This window comes from Ascidia mentula, chromosome 3 (genome assembly GCF_947561715.1).
Source record: "Ascidia mentula chromosome 3, kaAscMent1.1, whole genome shotgun sequence".
Lineage (NCBI taxonomy): Eukaryota > Metazoa > Chordata > Ascidiacea > Phlebobranchia > Ascidiidae > Ascidia > Ascidia mentula.
In genome coordinates, this window is record NC_138568.1 from 17,968,241 (window position 1) to 17,983,465 (window position 15,225).

Below are 15,225 nucleotides of genomic sequence, written 5' to 3' on the forward strand. Positions count from 1 at the left end.
AAGCAAATATTATACTTCATGATAAAAGGAAACTTCGAGATAATAAATCCTTAATTTGCGTGTCAGTTTAAAGCATGCTGTCAAAAAAATTTACTGAAAAAAGTCTGCAGCAGGGTGCCGAGATGATAGGTGATAGTTGATTGTTTCATTCGGTCGCTTTATCGTGGTCTGGATGGTTTCGAATACGTGATATTGCGCAAATCTACGGGGATTTATAAACGGTTTTGCAAGTTTACTATTCTTGGCAGTGTCTTTAAGTTGATAAAACGGAATGTTCAAGGGCACAAAAGATCTCAAATCAAATGAAGTCTTTTGGGAAAATACGTGACTGGCCTGTTGCAAGTTTAAACAAGTCGACAGCCTCTGGTTTCTGGTACACAAGCTCCACGTTTATTGCTATATTATCATGCGAGACAACAACACACACATCGTATTAGGGAGGTTTACTCCAGGTCGAAAGCGTTGATGGCAGTCTACTAATTCGAAATACAGGAATATGACATGATACTTATGTCATCCCCTACGTGGAAATCGCAGTCAGGATATTCGTATGATTAGGGCAATTAAGTTTAGCTTGGTGACAAAATTTCGTCAGGAGCTGTTTTTCAGAGAAGAAAGCAAAACAACGCAAGCGCTAACAACAGATATCCTATTTGAAAACACTTGAATACAAACCAAAACTGCGCAGAGCCAAATGTGCTACAGCTTGACAAATCAGTGTTTTATGAAAAACGCAGTGACAAGACTCCTATGAAACGACGGGAAATTTAAGTTTTCCCAATCGTTTTGTTTCTTTAATTAAGAATATTCAGAATCATTTTCGTACGGCGGCAATACTTCTTTGATGCCAGCAAGAAGGAGTATTTTTCGCACATCTTTAATTCCTTTATTTATCTCTTTTCTTGATTCGATTGGAAAGGGATTGAAAGAATATTTTCTTGCTTGGCGTTTTGCAACTCCATTTGTATCCTGACTAAGGCAGTTAAGTCGGTCTTCGAGGTCGGTTGGATGTAACATCGTATTTGGGAAAAACTCCACCATCTTGCGGATAGTGGCGATTGGATCGTCCAGTATGTCCTCATAGTAAATCACTTTGACATTCATAGACGTGCTCAGAATTAGCTCAGGAATCCATTTCCAATGTTCTAGCAATCTTTGAACTCGCTTCAAATTAAAAGCTGCGTAAAAAATATTTTACCTTTTGAGGCATGCTGAGAAAAATATTGAAAAATGTAGTCTATTCCAGGTAAACCCAGCATAGCCAACTACAAGTGGCCACATGATAAAATAACATTTATATACCGTTTCCAGTATCAACCATCATAACGGTCCCGGCATGGCAAAAATTGGAGCATTGTTGAAGTAACATTTGCACGGTATGATGAACTCCGATTTTTTGGTTGTCTGTCTGTGACATTACTACATAGCATGCATTGAATAACTATTTATATTGGTTGAAACTATTGTTATTCAATACTTAATCCTACATTACATTTGTGTGTGTCCAAGTATGAGCGACTGGATTGATAACCCTTGTGGTTTTATCGATGCCTCATTTCCGTAGTTGTATTTTTGCCCAAAATACTAATGATTTTGATTTGATTAATTTCTAAGGTCGAAAATTACAACAGATCTAAAATATGCGCATATCAAGATTAACCAAACTGTAGTTCTCATGTAAAACGTTGTTTTAACCCAGCCTGTGAAACACCACAAGGGCACAATGCGCACATGATCACGGATTGTTTGCATATACGATCAACATATATCGAAAGTCACTTCGCAATGCGACGCCCTAACATGGCTTCGTTGTGTACACAAGTCGACTCGTGTTCAAATAACGGTGCTTTTGTGAGTAACCTATATCTAACCGCTCTACCATGACAATAGCGAGTACGTTATGGTAAGTAAGGTTTTATGAACGGTCTGATCAATTCCTATTTTCTATTTTCTGGAAATTGACAACTTTGACACTGAAAACAACAAATCTTAATCTTGTTTCCTTACCGGTTTTTATTTGGTCCTCGCGGGCAAAATCTGTTTGGCTCACTGTGTAATCGAAGTTGGTGGAAGACAGAAATGCTCTATATGGATTACGTATGATCACGATCGCCGAGTGAAGTGGTTTTAATTTTCTGTCAAAGAGATGGTCTTTAATGACGTCGATTCGTTTGTCAGACACGTGGAATTTCTCCCCGAGAAAACCTGTGCAGTTAAAAAAGAGTTTACAATATGAACAATTATTCCTCCTACTTCGTATACCTTTCCTTATAAGATAATTATCCCTGTACACGCTCCCAGTATAATAACCAGTAGCTCTTTCGAGCAAATATCGTGTCCATGTATTGCCTGATCCAGGAAAGGAAACCAGTAAGGTCTTGTTGTATTGAGCTGGAGGAAGAAAACGTATTTCTACACATCTTCTGTCATCCGCCGTGGTACGAAAAACGTCAACTGAATCGCTTGTGTTACAGACGTCCAATTTCTGCATCAAACTAAATCTAAATGCAAGAGGTGTCATTCTCAATGGGTTAGTTTCTCTTTCACCTCGCCTTGTAACTACGTGTTCAGTTGGAAATCCAAGAGAATGTTGGCAGATAACAACACGTATGTTCCGCGCCACTAAAGTGAAGTGAAACTTAAACTTTCTATTTTAGTAAATATTTCGAATAAAAGCTCGACAACGAAAATATACTTCAAGCGACGACTATAGCAATTATATCTTCACCTTGATGATGCCTTTCCGCAGAAGCAACCGCGACGTTTTCCAAACACTGCAAGCGGTCGTTTCAGGTTTTCGCAAATAAGCAAGCATTGTTCTTTGGATGCTGCTCTGTCCACTGCTTTCAGTCCATGGTTGCTGGCAAGGTTAACACAGCCTCGCTTGCGGGACGTAACGTAGCTTTCGTCAAATGGAGCTGTGGGTTACATACTATAGCAGTATCGTACAGCATAATTAAACATTAAACTGTTTAAATAAGAAATTGATGGTGCTAAAATCGATTTTGCTAAATATATCTGCCAATATAAATTAGAAGCTTGTTGCTTCAAAAGACATACCAATTGCAGTAATTGGCTGTCGCAGAATAAATGAAAAATTTCTATAACCAAGGACCAGATTCTCATACAGTTAAGTGGCCAGTAGTTAACAGACCCCAACCAAACCAAAAGTAAAATGAAATAAAACACTAACAAAGATTTCATAATCTTTTTTAACCGTAACGTTAGGTCATTTTAGCCTAACGGAAGTTTTGTATACTTTTTCTGTACCGTGAAATACATTTTCATGAACGCACAACTTACAGTCTGCGAAATTACTACACAGTATATTTTATGCCGATTTATATTTATTAGGATTTATTAAGTTCAAAAGAGAAACACCAGAACATTTATGCTATTTATAGTAGAAGCAAACGTTTTGATCAACAGTGTTGTGAAGCAACTGAGTTTCAGCAAGGCTCACCGAGAAGCGGGCAGACTTTAACAAACACAACTGATTCGCATATTAGCTTTGTGTGTTTTCGCACCTATTTATTAAAATTATTCGCCCAGTTCGTATGAAACTGGAGGTACAAATCGTTTGCAATCCTTATGATCGAATGCTTTTAACCTGATGGTATGGCTGCAGACGTTTATTAGTTCAACTTGGCGACAATTATGCACAAATCCACGTACAATTCGGGAACAAAAAAACTACAGCACTTTGTGCAAAGGGGGTTCATTCAAGTATCGACGATGTACACAGGCAAAGATTACACAAACCCTCGCTCTTGTTTGAAAGCTTGTTATTGCCTAGCTTACAAGGGAGCAATACGTGAAATTCCACCGATTGTTTGCCTGTTGTCAGCATATTTCGATAATAACTTGCCAAGGTAAATGCCCACAAGTAATTGGATAAATTCGAGCGGCGAGTAAATTATGTCAAGCGATTGGCAACGTCTGAATGGCACCCTTCCCATATAACAATGACCCCATAGATTTTCGATCAACCCTGCTGGTTTAATGTTTAGCTACGAATTACATCCCAACTAGACCTACTCGTAAAGTACGTGATGATAAAGTTTGTCATGTTAGCCCAAAAGGTTGAAACACCCTTTGTGGCGCGACGGAGCGTGGCTGTGTTCCAAAATTAATCTTACATCGGTATTTTTTGACTTTACTGTATAGCAAACTCAATGATCATTATAATTAATCGGACATACGGTAATTCAAGTAACGAGATATTATTTTTTGCATATACGCGTTGATATTATTTTTTGTATATAAGATAGTCACAGATCGCAGATTTACTAAGGACAGAGACTACCAACTTAGTGTAGAGCTTGCTTTAGACAAGCTTGGGGAAAACCAAGCGAGCGCGAAAATTGTTCTGGACCAACGATTGTTTGCCTATAACAAACATTACTTCGTTCTGCCATGAAATTTGAATCTATGTTCTATCACATTGCTTTGTGGCATAGTGAATATTTATATGAATTAACCTACAGTTAGTTCAAGACACATTTGGTCTCACAGTTCTTGTTTGTGTATCTGCGTATGCCGATGTTTATCACAGATCGATGACGTAATAGATCTGTTTCGCCATGTTAATATTTTTGAAGTTTCTTGTTACACCACTGGTTGATTCTAATTTATTTTCTATCACCTTTGACACAGGGGGCCTTGATAAGATAGACGTCCATCGTCTTTTTACCGCCGCAAGTTTGAAGGTAGCTGTCCGGACATTCAATGTAACAGACTCCAACCGCACCGACCGTGGAGGCCATCTCGTAAATATCTCTTGCGCACATACACTCATTGCCGTGCAGAGCAGCGTATGACAACCGGCTGAAATTAACAACCAACTATTGGTAATTGAATATTACGCGTTTCAAAATGTTAATGCATGGGTGGATTATTTGATTAAATATTACCCTCAAGTCTAAGCATCCCATGAATATTTGGTTATTTCTGGCTTACTTTTTTTACATATCATTATAAAATACGCTGCCATAATGTATCCTATCGACAGAAATGAATTATCTGAGAATCTTTATGGTAAGCGAGGTTTAGCCGGAATGCGGCTCGCCACACGAACAGTACCGTTAAGGAGGTTTTGTGTCAATAGTAGTTAAAGCTCTATGTTATGAGCGAGATAAACCGGAGCAAGAATTTCAATTGGTTAATTATAAACTTACACATGTATATTTTATGGCTATGTCCCTACAAATATTTTGAACTAGTGGTTAGAGCATTTATATTTCAATAATATCAGTGTAGAACGGTCACAATATTTTGTACCTGCTTCTGCGTTAACTAGGTGACCTACCGTGATGCACATAATATTAAGCACTCTTTAACAGTCATCATCCCAAATCTGAATTGAATAACTGACCGACCAATCCACCATGCGTATTGAAAACACCCAACGTGTGAAGCTGTAATAAAATAATTCAAAGTAAACAGGAAATATTTATTTGTATGATAAAAAAAACGAGCCGTTTGCTGACACAATTCATATTCCTGCAAAGTAACAGGGTTGTACAGTGATCAATAACGTAATATATGTAACAAGGTTGTAAGGTGCAGCACGGATACGGTACCGCAACCATTAATTCCCAAGGAACAACAATTATGAAGTTAAATTAGTATCTCCTTACCATCACAAAATGTTTGGACGACCTCATTCGACGGAAGTCTGTGCAGACAAGGAGTTATGAAATGAGGAAAACACAGCTGCCATTCAGCATAATCAAAACAGGTTCAATGCAACTTACCGATCAGCCGCCAATTGCTTTGGACCAATCAATCCATACATGTTGGTCTTATATGCAAGAAATATTACCATGATAACGCACAGGTAGTGACCCAAATGCAATCGTGGTTTTTTGACACATATCGACATTTTTAACTTTATTTTTCGTTTTCATTCCGTACCTAAAATTTATAAACGTTAGAAAGTCACACTAAAGTTTTTACTCTAATTCTGAAAGGTTTTTGGCTTCCCTTGCAGCAAAGGCATGTCATCATTGTCGCCTATTCGAATGGATCCTGTTAGCTAACATAAACATTGTCTAAATTGGGTAACACTTTCTTTCAAATATAATATCCCAAAATTGCGCACTTCTTAAATTTGTTGTGATCCATTTTGTGTGCGCTGGCCTCACTGTTCTTCTCTGCTGGCCATCATTGCCCGCCCTAACCAGTGATGTTTGTCACGCAAACAAGACTTCCACTCTATTATCACGGAAATCATAAACCTTTGCGACCACATGTAGTGCTGTTGGGCTGCTCCAGTTGATTGGACATTTGTAAATCTACTGTTTGTGGCATGTCGTTTTGCTCAACATCAAAAACATTGGATAAACTTGACTTGTTTTTACTAACCCAGCGTTTGTTCTCGCCGGTCCAAAGCGTTGCAAATATACACAGGCGTTCAATATGTTATGCACACAGCATTGTTAATATGGAAAAGTGTGAAAAAGGCAAAAGGGAGCAGGGAAAGAAAGGCAACAAAATTGAAAAACTGCGCGCAAGCCATAAAACACGATATCGAAAATTGTTTCATAAAGTGGATAATTGTGAGCCTTACCCGCTGACACAATTATCCCCGTGTCTGATACGAGGTGTTTCAACAACCTCTACATAAACCTATGCAAAATGCTGATTCGATACTGTCAAAATTTACAGCAACCTTAATGCAAGTTCTCTCGAAGTTTTGTAATGTCTTCTTCTGCGTTCAATGGTTTTGAGATAGTCTGCAGTCAGAGAAAGGTATGTGTACTTGATCTTTTATTGGCATGTTGTTGTTGTTAATTGTATAGGATCGTTTTGCAATCCAGTAGAGTGGAAAGGTATGAAACGGGCTTCTCTGATGGCAGGGAGGCAAAGTGAAGGATTCCGGAGAAGAATGTTTGGAATCGTTTGCTGTTTTTTTGGAACAGCTACGGCCGGCGGTTTGGAAATATTTCTCGAACGAACTAAGCACGACGTAATGCACATTGATGCCACTAGAAGCGTTAAAACAAGAAATATTATTCGCATTTCTACTCTTATGAAAACATTTTGGGTGTGATGTCATAACTTTCACCTTACTTTTGTGTTGACTTTAATTTCATAATGCCAACATTTCTAGTTACAAACTATATTGCGAAAAATGCATTAGTGGTTGATTGTGGCAAATTAAATAAATCATTTGTGACGCGAACTCTTAGGCAACGCTTCTACCAGGCAAAAAAGTGGTACTATGGCAGAATAACTGTGTTGCATAATCAGCTCATTTAGTCGGCCTTTCTCGGCGGTCTTTGTCAGCCTCAGAATTCATTTAGCCTACTTCTATCTTTTGCTGTGAGTGGACAAAACGACAATGGCAAACTGACGGTTTGTCTCCGTCATCTTTTCAAACGTTCATGTGTCACGATAGCGATCATAAATGCTGTAACAACAAGAACACCCTGTCCCAGTAACTGTTTTATTGTTACACAACCAAATAAGACATAATAGGTCGAAACAGCTGCCATCTCTCTGCAATTAACATCAAAATCCGATTGTTTCACTTGTTCACTTGTTCCCCTGTTTAATGCAAAACTATAGGCCTACTAAACTATAAGGTACCACAAAGTGGAAATTAGTGTGCCCGCTAGTGTAAAAGCTAGCACTGATGTGACCTTACAGGTCAAAACAGTGCGTGTGCACACCCTGTCTGCAGCTTTCCTATACTAAACTAGTTTTATAATAAATCAAAATCGTTCTTCTGGGACTTAAGTTTCTGAAGTTATTTATTCGAAACCGACGTTTTGTCTGCCATCCGGCGATACTTCCTCAGGGTTATGACCTCCACATAGTTGCTAGCCCAACCTCACCTTTGCTATAGCAATCACGAAAATGTGCATGGTATTTTATTGTGAGTTTTGGTTACAACAAGTTACTGGATATATGTTTGCCAATTTGTAAAATTACGATATCCACATTCCATGCCTGAAAATCATTGGTTTACCAAAAAATGTACTGTAGTAACATATTTTAACTCTTACATAAGAAAGGCATGGTTAGTTTCCCAAGGAGGTGAGGTAAATTGTTGCTCTTTCAGTTATCACTGTCAAGTTATCCCTTGTGACACCAGACTTTCCAATCACCATGAAACCTTGGTCAAAGCACAAAATTATGATTAAACAGGTGTTTAAGCCAAACGATAATATAACCAAGTTAAATATAGGCGCGTGGTCGTGTACGGACCATGGCTTTTGTCCAATTGTGGATTGAATTTCTTGATATAACTCGCCATTATGCCTTTGATGATCTAAAACCTGACATTGTTGAATCCGAAACAATATTCCATGAAGAACGACGCTTGGAATATACTTTCTAAACTTTCGGTCAAAAGCAACTTAAGTGACATTTTCCAGTCGCCCTGTGGTGTGAACAGCTGTATATAAAGCAACCCTTTTTCTTTTTTCTATTGTATGAAATTTTAAACCAGACACCTCTATTTGCAACTTATCAAATAATTGGCCCTCGCGAACACTCCGGGCTAGGTATGCCAATAGTTGGGCCAATACCTATGTTTTTGGTTGTTACTCCTATGCCATCAATATCTTTCGTAAAGTTGTATGTCTGGTTGAGGCAGGTAAACAAAATTGGAATCGCATCAAAAAAGTTTGAGTTGTTGATTTCCTGAAAAAGTTACGTGTGTCAGCACCGATATTTATTTTATACATAAATTCAGCCCCATTTTACCTGTGATGAATTCGAAACCGCATCTGCTGGTGTTTGGCCTAGAATGGTCCCGCAATTTTGAAACAGGACACAAGATTGTACTTTATCTTTGTGCTCGTTGCAAATGTGTTTTACATGAGCATCCCATCCACCTCCATGACAGTAGAAAATGCAACAAACCACAAAGAACAAGACTGCACTCTTCAACATTGTAAATAAGATCAGATGTTAAAGAATAATCTAAATGATTTAGTACTGCCTAATATAAGTGAATAATGTTTAATTGTCATATATAACAGAAATGAGCATTCCGTGTCATTGATAACAGGCTCAGAATTTATTAAACAAACCAAATTATCAACTACTGCCGAAAAGATATAGATATGTTGAATCATGCCGATGAAAAAACAATAACAACATCGGATCGGTGAACCTATGGTGAATCATTATATATATCAACAACTGGTGTTTCTTATAAATTCAGCTCGGTAGTATTGATTTTTAAGAACAACAAATACAATTTTTCACAGTCACTTATACACGACCAATTAACTAATTTCAATACCAAAACCGAATAGTCTTTTACAAGAATCCTACGTAAGATTTCGATACCAATTAAGCTTTTCTCTTTTCTTCTTCGGTTATGAGAAAATCTAACAGTAGGTAAGCGACATCTCATGTACCACATATGGTAATAACTAACAAACTGATGTATCAAGATGGTAATGTGATTCTAAGTCATTTATTCCCCTTTCGTGCGTGGAAAGTACGATTTGTTCTTGATCGGGAGTCAAAGTTAACTTTGTGTAAACTACATACACATGGCCACCGTTTCGACCTAAAAGGTATCAGCAGTGCAGCTGGTGTGACTATCAGACGACTTTGCTGACCAAACGGCCAAGCAAAGACTTCCACTTTGTGTTGACTATACAATCACCGTCATCCGTTGGGCACTAAATTAACTGCTACCTTACGGAGAAAAGTTAACTTTGTCGCACAAAACATTTAATGCAAAACAACAAAGCATTATAAATCCTAACAGTTTCAAAATGAATTGAAATGTATTAGATATAGCGAACTCACTCGGCTATTTGTTTTATTTTGCTTGTGTGTGTCGTTTAAATAATTATAACTTAATTATTGTGGTTAAATATTGCATGATCTTGCATGCTACAATTTTTCCCCTTCTGTTGCATTTCAGGAAAACAGCATAATCTTACCTTATCAATAATTTGTACATCACGTACAAGTAATTCAGCCCAAACTACCATATTTAGGTTCACATATTGTAGTTGCAAAAAAATTGCAAGCTTCACAAAAGTTGAAAATTTACTTTTATCGAACTCAGTACATAGTTGTAGGGTCTAATTAAGAATTTCATCTTAGGCAAAACTTAATATTTACATAGCTACGTTACATACCACTCCCAGTAAACTACGAAAATTATGTTACCAATAAATTCTATTTTGCACAGCATCACTTTTACCTACCCTGGCTTTCAAAACATACTATTAGCTAAATGACAACATTTCATTAGTTTTTACCATACATCATATCGTAATTGCGGAAGTCAATTATTCACAACGATTTTTGTTGTAAACATGCAACATGCCATTTAATAAACATAAGGGCGTTGCAAACACACAAATTTGCAAGTTTATTTCATCTGTTGACGCAAACGTTCTAAGTATTGCAGTTTGTTGTAAAAAAATTACATTACAAACTAAATACATGGAAAATTTATTTATAAGATGGGAGTACATTTTCTGTCATTTTCATCCAGTGTTTTTTATAATTTGCAAAGTTTAATTGTGTTGGTGGTCTCGCTTGTGGCACTGCATGGCTTTTATTGCACTGCAACGATCTTATAATAACCAATCTGAATTATAAAGTAAATCTTTTTTACCATGTGAACGGCTAAATGCTAGTTCGTGTGGCAGCGTAAATTGTTTCCTCTTCTTTTGACTGCCTGTGTTGCAGCCGGCCATACTAGTCTGACTACTATCGCTTGACAAGTGCACGGTTTGCCTGCCTCGGTCCACCGCAGAGACCGGGGTAGGGCATTCTATTGTATACTATATCAGTTGTCATGTAAACAACTTATGTGAAAAGGATTGTTGTTATTGCGTGTCTTCATATTGGCACTTGGTAAGAATACAATTGTACATACAAATTGGAAGATTGAATAATTCGAAACCCGACAAAAGTTGATTGCCAAGTTCTAGCCCCAAGGCTCTTGCCTTTTAAACCCTAAACTCCAAAGTGAGGTTCACCTAGGAACTCTATGCCTAAACTAAACGTTACTTATTGCGGCATACGTTGCACAACCTACTTCAAGGCAATAAATGTATTATCTGATTTTACAGATTATTACAACAGAAGCAAATCAACTGTTCTCAAAGGTAAACCTGTCCAGATTATGCTGCCCTTGTAGGTACTCATTAATATGCTTCAAAACGAGAAAAGTTTAATCAGCTACACAGTAAATGTTGCGCAGTTAAATAGTATGGCATTAACCAAGTGTTTTTATTTTTCCAAAGCAAAATTCAGGTGTGCTGTACCGTTAGACATTTGCAACCAATAAGCTTTCTCTTGTAATGATAACAAAACTTAGCGTACCATGGATTACATGGCAAGACGGCCGTTGGTCAACGCAGTTAAGGTCTAATGGTTTGGGAATTTACTAGTCTGAAAGTGTTTCTCAGTCCCATTGGGGATGTATGATCAGGTTTTGAATTCATGATATATGAAAGTGATTGTTATTAAACTTTGGATGCGGTCCATGCGCTTGGCGCTTCTCTTTTTGGTGTCGGGGTTGTACAGCGCACATGTATTGTATTAGTGCAGTTTCCTGTTTGCCAATCAAGCTTGTCATATTTTTCAGTTAGCTTTAATTGACGTCCTGCTTTCCTAATAACTCTTTTGATGTGTTTAAGACATATATTATAGCCGTTCTAACGTGTTTAGTGAAAAATTAACAAGAGACTTGGAAGATAGCCCAGCCTCACCTCTGCTATATTATTTTATTATGAGTTTGGGTTACGACAAGTTATTAAATACATGTTTGTCGATTTGTAAAATCACGATGTCGACTTCAGTTCCTAAAAAACAATGGTTTCGTGTAACAGTAGTAAGTTTCTTTACATAAAAACTTACATGAGAAGGCATTGCTAGTATCCTAAACCGGCGAGGTAAGTTCTTGCTTTTCCAGATATCACTGCCAAGTCCTCCTCTTTAACGCCAGGCTTTCCAACAACCAGAAAACCTTGGACAAGACACAAAATGATGTCAATCTTTTTAAAACAAACAAAAATATAACCAAGTTGATTTGCAATACAGGCGCAGACAACAGGAATTGGTCGAAAGGGACATGGCTCCTCCGTACTAAAATTAAGATACTTAGTTTATTTATTTTTTGTCCTGCCTGGAATAACTTTGTTAAAATAACTTGCTATAATTCCAAAAGTGCAACACTGAAACACAGATCTTTGGCATATTGGCCATATACGATCTGTCACGTATTTACAAGGTTGGTGCCCCAAAACGTGTAGGCATGAAACATTGTTCAAATTTCTAGGTAACATGCAATTTTCAAAACCATAAAGTGGCAAATTTTCCGCGTTAAACCTGCGGTATAAACCCTGTGTTATGTTTGTTTATTTCTATGTAAGACATTTTAAACCAGACAAACATTTGGTTCCCACGAACACTTCGGGTTAGGTACGCCAATAGTGGGGCCACTATACCTAGAGTGATTTTGGTCGTCACCGCAATAGAAACTTGAGATTTTCTGTATATACCCGTGTGATCAGAAACTTCTAGAAGAAAGAAATATTTTTGATTGAGGCAGGTAAACGTAGATGGCTTCTCATTAAAAAAGTGTGCGTTGTTGAGTTCCTGAAAAAATTACGTGTATTAGCACCAATATGTATTTGATATGCAAAGTCGGCTATTTTACCTGTGATGAACATGTTACAGCATCTGATGGTGTCTTGCCCCAAATGGTCCCGCCATTTTGAAACAAGGCACAAGACTGTATTTTATCTTTGTACGGGTTGCAAATGTAATCTACATGAGCATCCCATCCACCTCCATGACAGTAGTAAATGCAACAAACCAACAAGAACAAGACTGCACTCTTCAACATTGTAAATAAGATCAGATTTTAAAGAACAATCTAAATGATTGAGTACTGATGAATATAAATGCACAATGTTTAATTATTGTGTGTAACATATGACCAAACAACTATTTCGGTGCAAAAATCGAATAGTCTGCTAGAAGAATGCTCTTAGAAACTTCGCGGTTCGCTGTTCTTGGCAACTGGTTGCTCCACTCTATACGCACGACCCTTTAAACCACCAAACTTTTTTCTCCTTCTTCTTCGGCCATGATAGAAGATAACAACAGTGATAAAACAATTCACGTACATCAACGAAACTTGTAAAATCCGTTGAAGTGTTTTGTTAATGAAAAGAAACTTAGGTGAAAACCGTTCAATTTTCGATTTGACAGAGAGTTGCACAAGATTCCTTTGCAATCATGTGTAATCTGTTTTTTTTTACCAGGTTGGTACTGTAGCAACAAACATGTTTTCCTGGCTTAGTTCTGCTGACCACAACGCATGTTTCCTGAAACTCACCACTGGAACACCAGACGGAAAGGAAACAGGCGGAGTTAAGCTTTCCTGCGGAGCACAAGCTTTCTGACACCCTGCTGGACGACCTCCCCAGCCTCCTGTTATTCTTGCCATCGCGGTGTTCGTACGCATGTTCTTTTAGTAGTTAATTCGCTGCGTGTTAAACCCTAGTTAAACGCGCTTGCAACAAATCAAAATTTACGCCGCCTGACTTTGCCAACGTTTGTTTCAATTAATAAACAAGTCGGCCACGGATTTTGAAATTCAGAAGTCCACAGCAAGAACGCACGCAAGCAGATTTAGCTTCGGTCTCAGCAGCCGAATCTCACATGGGAATAGAAAAATCTCAGCTGCGTTTCATGAAACAGAAATCACTCTTTGAATCAAGATTAATTCAACGTCTCGGCCAGCATATCACCGTCTAATCAAATTAACTCGCAATATAACATTCCCTGAACAGTCGAGCGCCTCTCTTGCAATTACACTCAGTTCATTTGTCCATCTGAAGTGAACACCACAAGTCACTACGTAACAGTTAATAACATTTATTACTTGAAACTATGTGTTGACGAGTCCTTTGTGGCGTCAAATCTGCGTTAAGTCAAAACAGTGAATTTAATTAAGAAATACACGTTTATTTGATAAATTTGTTTCAAGATAACATAGCGGACGATTTTCGTTTGTAGAAAGGCAAATAAACTCTTGGTTTTGACAACTTGGTATGAAAAGTTTTATTCGCCACGCCCATGCGTCAGCACAGCAATAAACCATGACGTTGCATAGGATTTTGCCACGTGTGTGTGAGTTGGGTTGAGTGCAGCTGTTGCAACTATTGACTACCCTGGCTTTCAAAACATACTATTAGCTAAATGACAACTGTAGGATACAGATCCTTAATTGCCGTGTACTTTTTTATATGCGTGCAATTCTCAAACCTTTTATTCCAATTTGCAGTTTCACAGCAAACAGATAAATAAAACTAGAACAAACACGATTAAAAACTAAATGCCTACACGGCTCCACCTAATTCAAATAGAATGCAACTTATCACAGCCAATAAGGCATTAAAATGACGTACAAATAACTAGATTGCAATGGATACACTAACACAACATTACAAGCACGCGCACAACCCAAACACGAAATAAGTTTTCACGCATGAGTGCACCCACATAAATCATACTCAGTTCTGTCCGTTACAACAACATTTCATTAGTTTTTACCATACATCATATCGTAATTGCGGAAGTCAATTATTCACAACGATTTCTGTTGTGAACATGCAACATGCCATTTAACAAATATAAGGGCGTTGCAAACACACAATTTTGCAAGTTTATTTCATCTGTTGACGCGAACGTTCTAAGTATTACAGTTTGCTATAAAAAATTACATTACAAACTAAATACATGTTTTTTATAAAATTTACAAAGTTTAATTGTGTTGATGGTCTCGCTTGTGGCACTGCATGGCTTTTATTGCACTGCAACGATCTTATAATAACCATTCTGAATTATAAAGTAAATCTTTTTTACCATGTGAACGGCTAAATGCTAGTTCGTGTGGCAGCGTAAATTGTTTCCTCTTCTTTTGACTGCCTGTGTTGCAGCCGGCCATACTAGTCTGACTATTATCGCTTGACAAGTGCACGGTTTGCCTGCCTCGGTCCACCGCAGAGACCGGGGTTGGGCATTCTATTGTATACTATATCAGTTGCCATGTAAACTACTTATGTGAAAAGGATTGTTGTTATTGCGTGTCTTCATATTGGCACTTGGTAAGAATACAATTGTACATGCAAAGAATACAATTGTACATGCAAAGATTGAATAATTCGAAACCCGACAAAAGTTGATTGCCAAGTTCTAGCCTTAAGGCTCTTGCCTTTTAAA

The 15,225-nt window shown here is 37.7% G+C and overlaps 2 protein-coding genes across 2 annotated transcripts; both read right to left on the reverse strand.

Moving 5' to 3' along the window:
* Positions 1–798: 798 nt before the first annotated feature.
* LOC145895839 (sialate:O-sulfotransferase 2-like) lies at positions 799–5,827 on the reverse strand. The gene is made up of 6 exons (XM_082984620.1): positions 5,757–5,827; positions 4,646–4,827; positions 2,729–2,918; positions 2,263–2,501; positions 2,008–2,205; positions 799–1,178 (listed from the first exon to the last, which is right to left on the reverse strand). Exons 1-6 carry the CDS (start codon positions 5,825–5,827, stop codon positions 799–801), a joined length of 1,260 nt encoding a protein of 419 aa, XP_082840746.1.
* A 2,156-nt stretch (positions 5,828–7,983) lies between these two features.
* LOC145895840 (uncharacterized) lies at positions 7,984–9,965 on the reverse strand. Its single transcript, XM_082984621.1, has 4 exons — positions 9,915–9,965; positions 8,716–8,895; positions 8,538–8,652; positions 7,984–8,122 (listed from the first exon to the last, which is right to left on the reverse strand). The coding sequence occupies exons 1-4, from the start codon at positions 9,963–9,965 to the stop codon at positions 8,028–8,030; spliced, it is 441 nt and encodes a 146-aa protein (XP_082840747.1). The 3' UTR covers positions 7,984–8,027.
* Positions 9,966–15,225: the final 5,260 nt, after the last annotated feature.

Excerpts from the sequence above, each read along its gene's own strand:
- LOC145895840 (XM_082984621.1), bottom strand. The coding sequence starts at position 9,965 with ATGGTAGTTTGGGCTGAATTACTTGTACGTGATGTACAAATTATTGAT. Across the intron at positions 8,896-9,914 it reads ATGTACAAATTATTGATAAG|AGTGCAGTCTTGTTCTTTGT; the intron begins GTAAGATTATGC and ends ACAATGTTGAAG. Across the intron at positions 8,123-8,537 it reads AGTAACAACCAAAAACATAG|GTTTCATGGTGATTGGAAAG; the intron begins GTATTGGCCCAA and ends GCTTTGACCAAG.
- LOC145895839 (XM_082984620.1), bottom strand. The coding sequence starts at position 5,827 with ATGGTAATATTTCTTGCATATAAGACCAACATGTATGGATTGATTGGT. Across the intron at positions 2,919-4,645 it reads CAAGGCCCCCTGTGTCAAAG|CTCCATTTGACGAAAGCTAC; the intron begins GTGATAGAAAAT and ends TGTAACCCACAG. Across the intron at positions 2,206-2,262 it reads TAATTATCTTATAAGGAAAG|GTTTTCTCGGGGAGAAATTC; the intron begins GTATACGAAGTA and ends TTAACTGCACAG.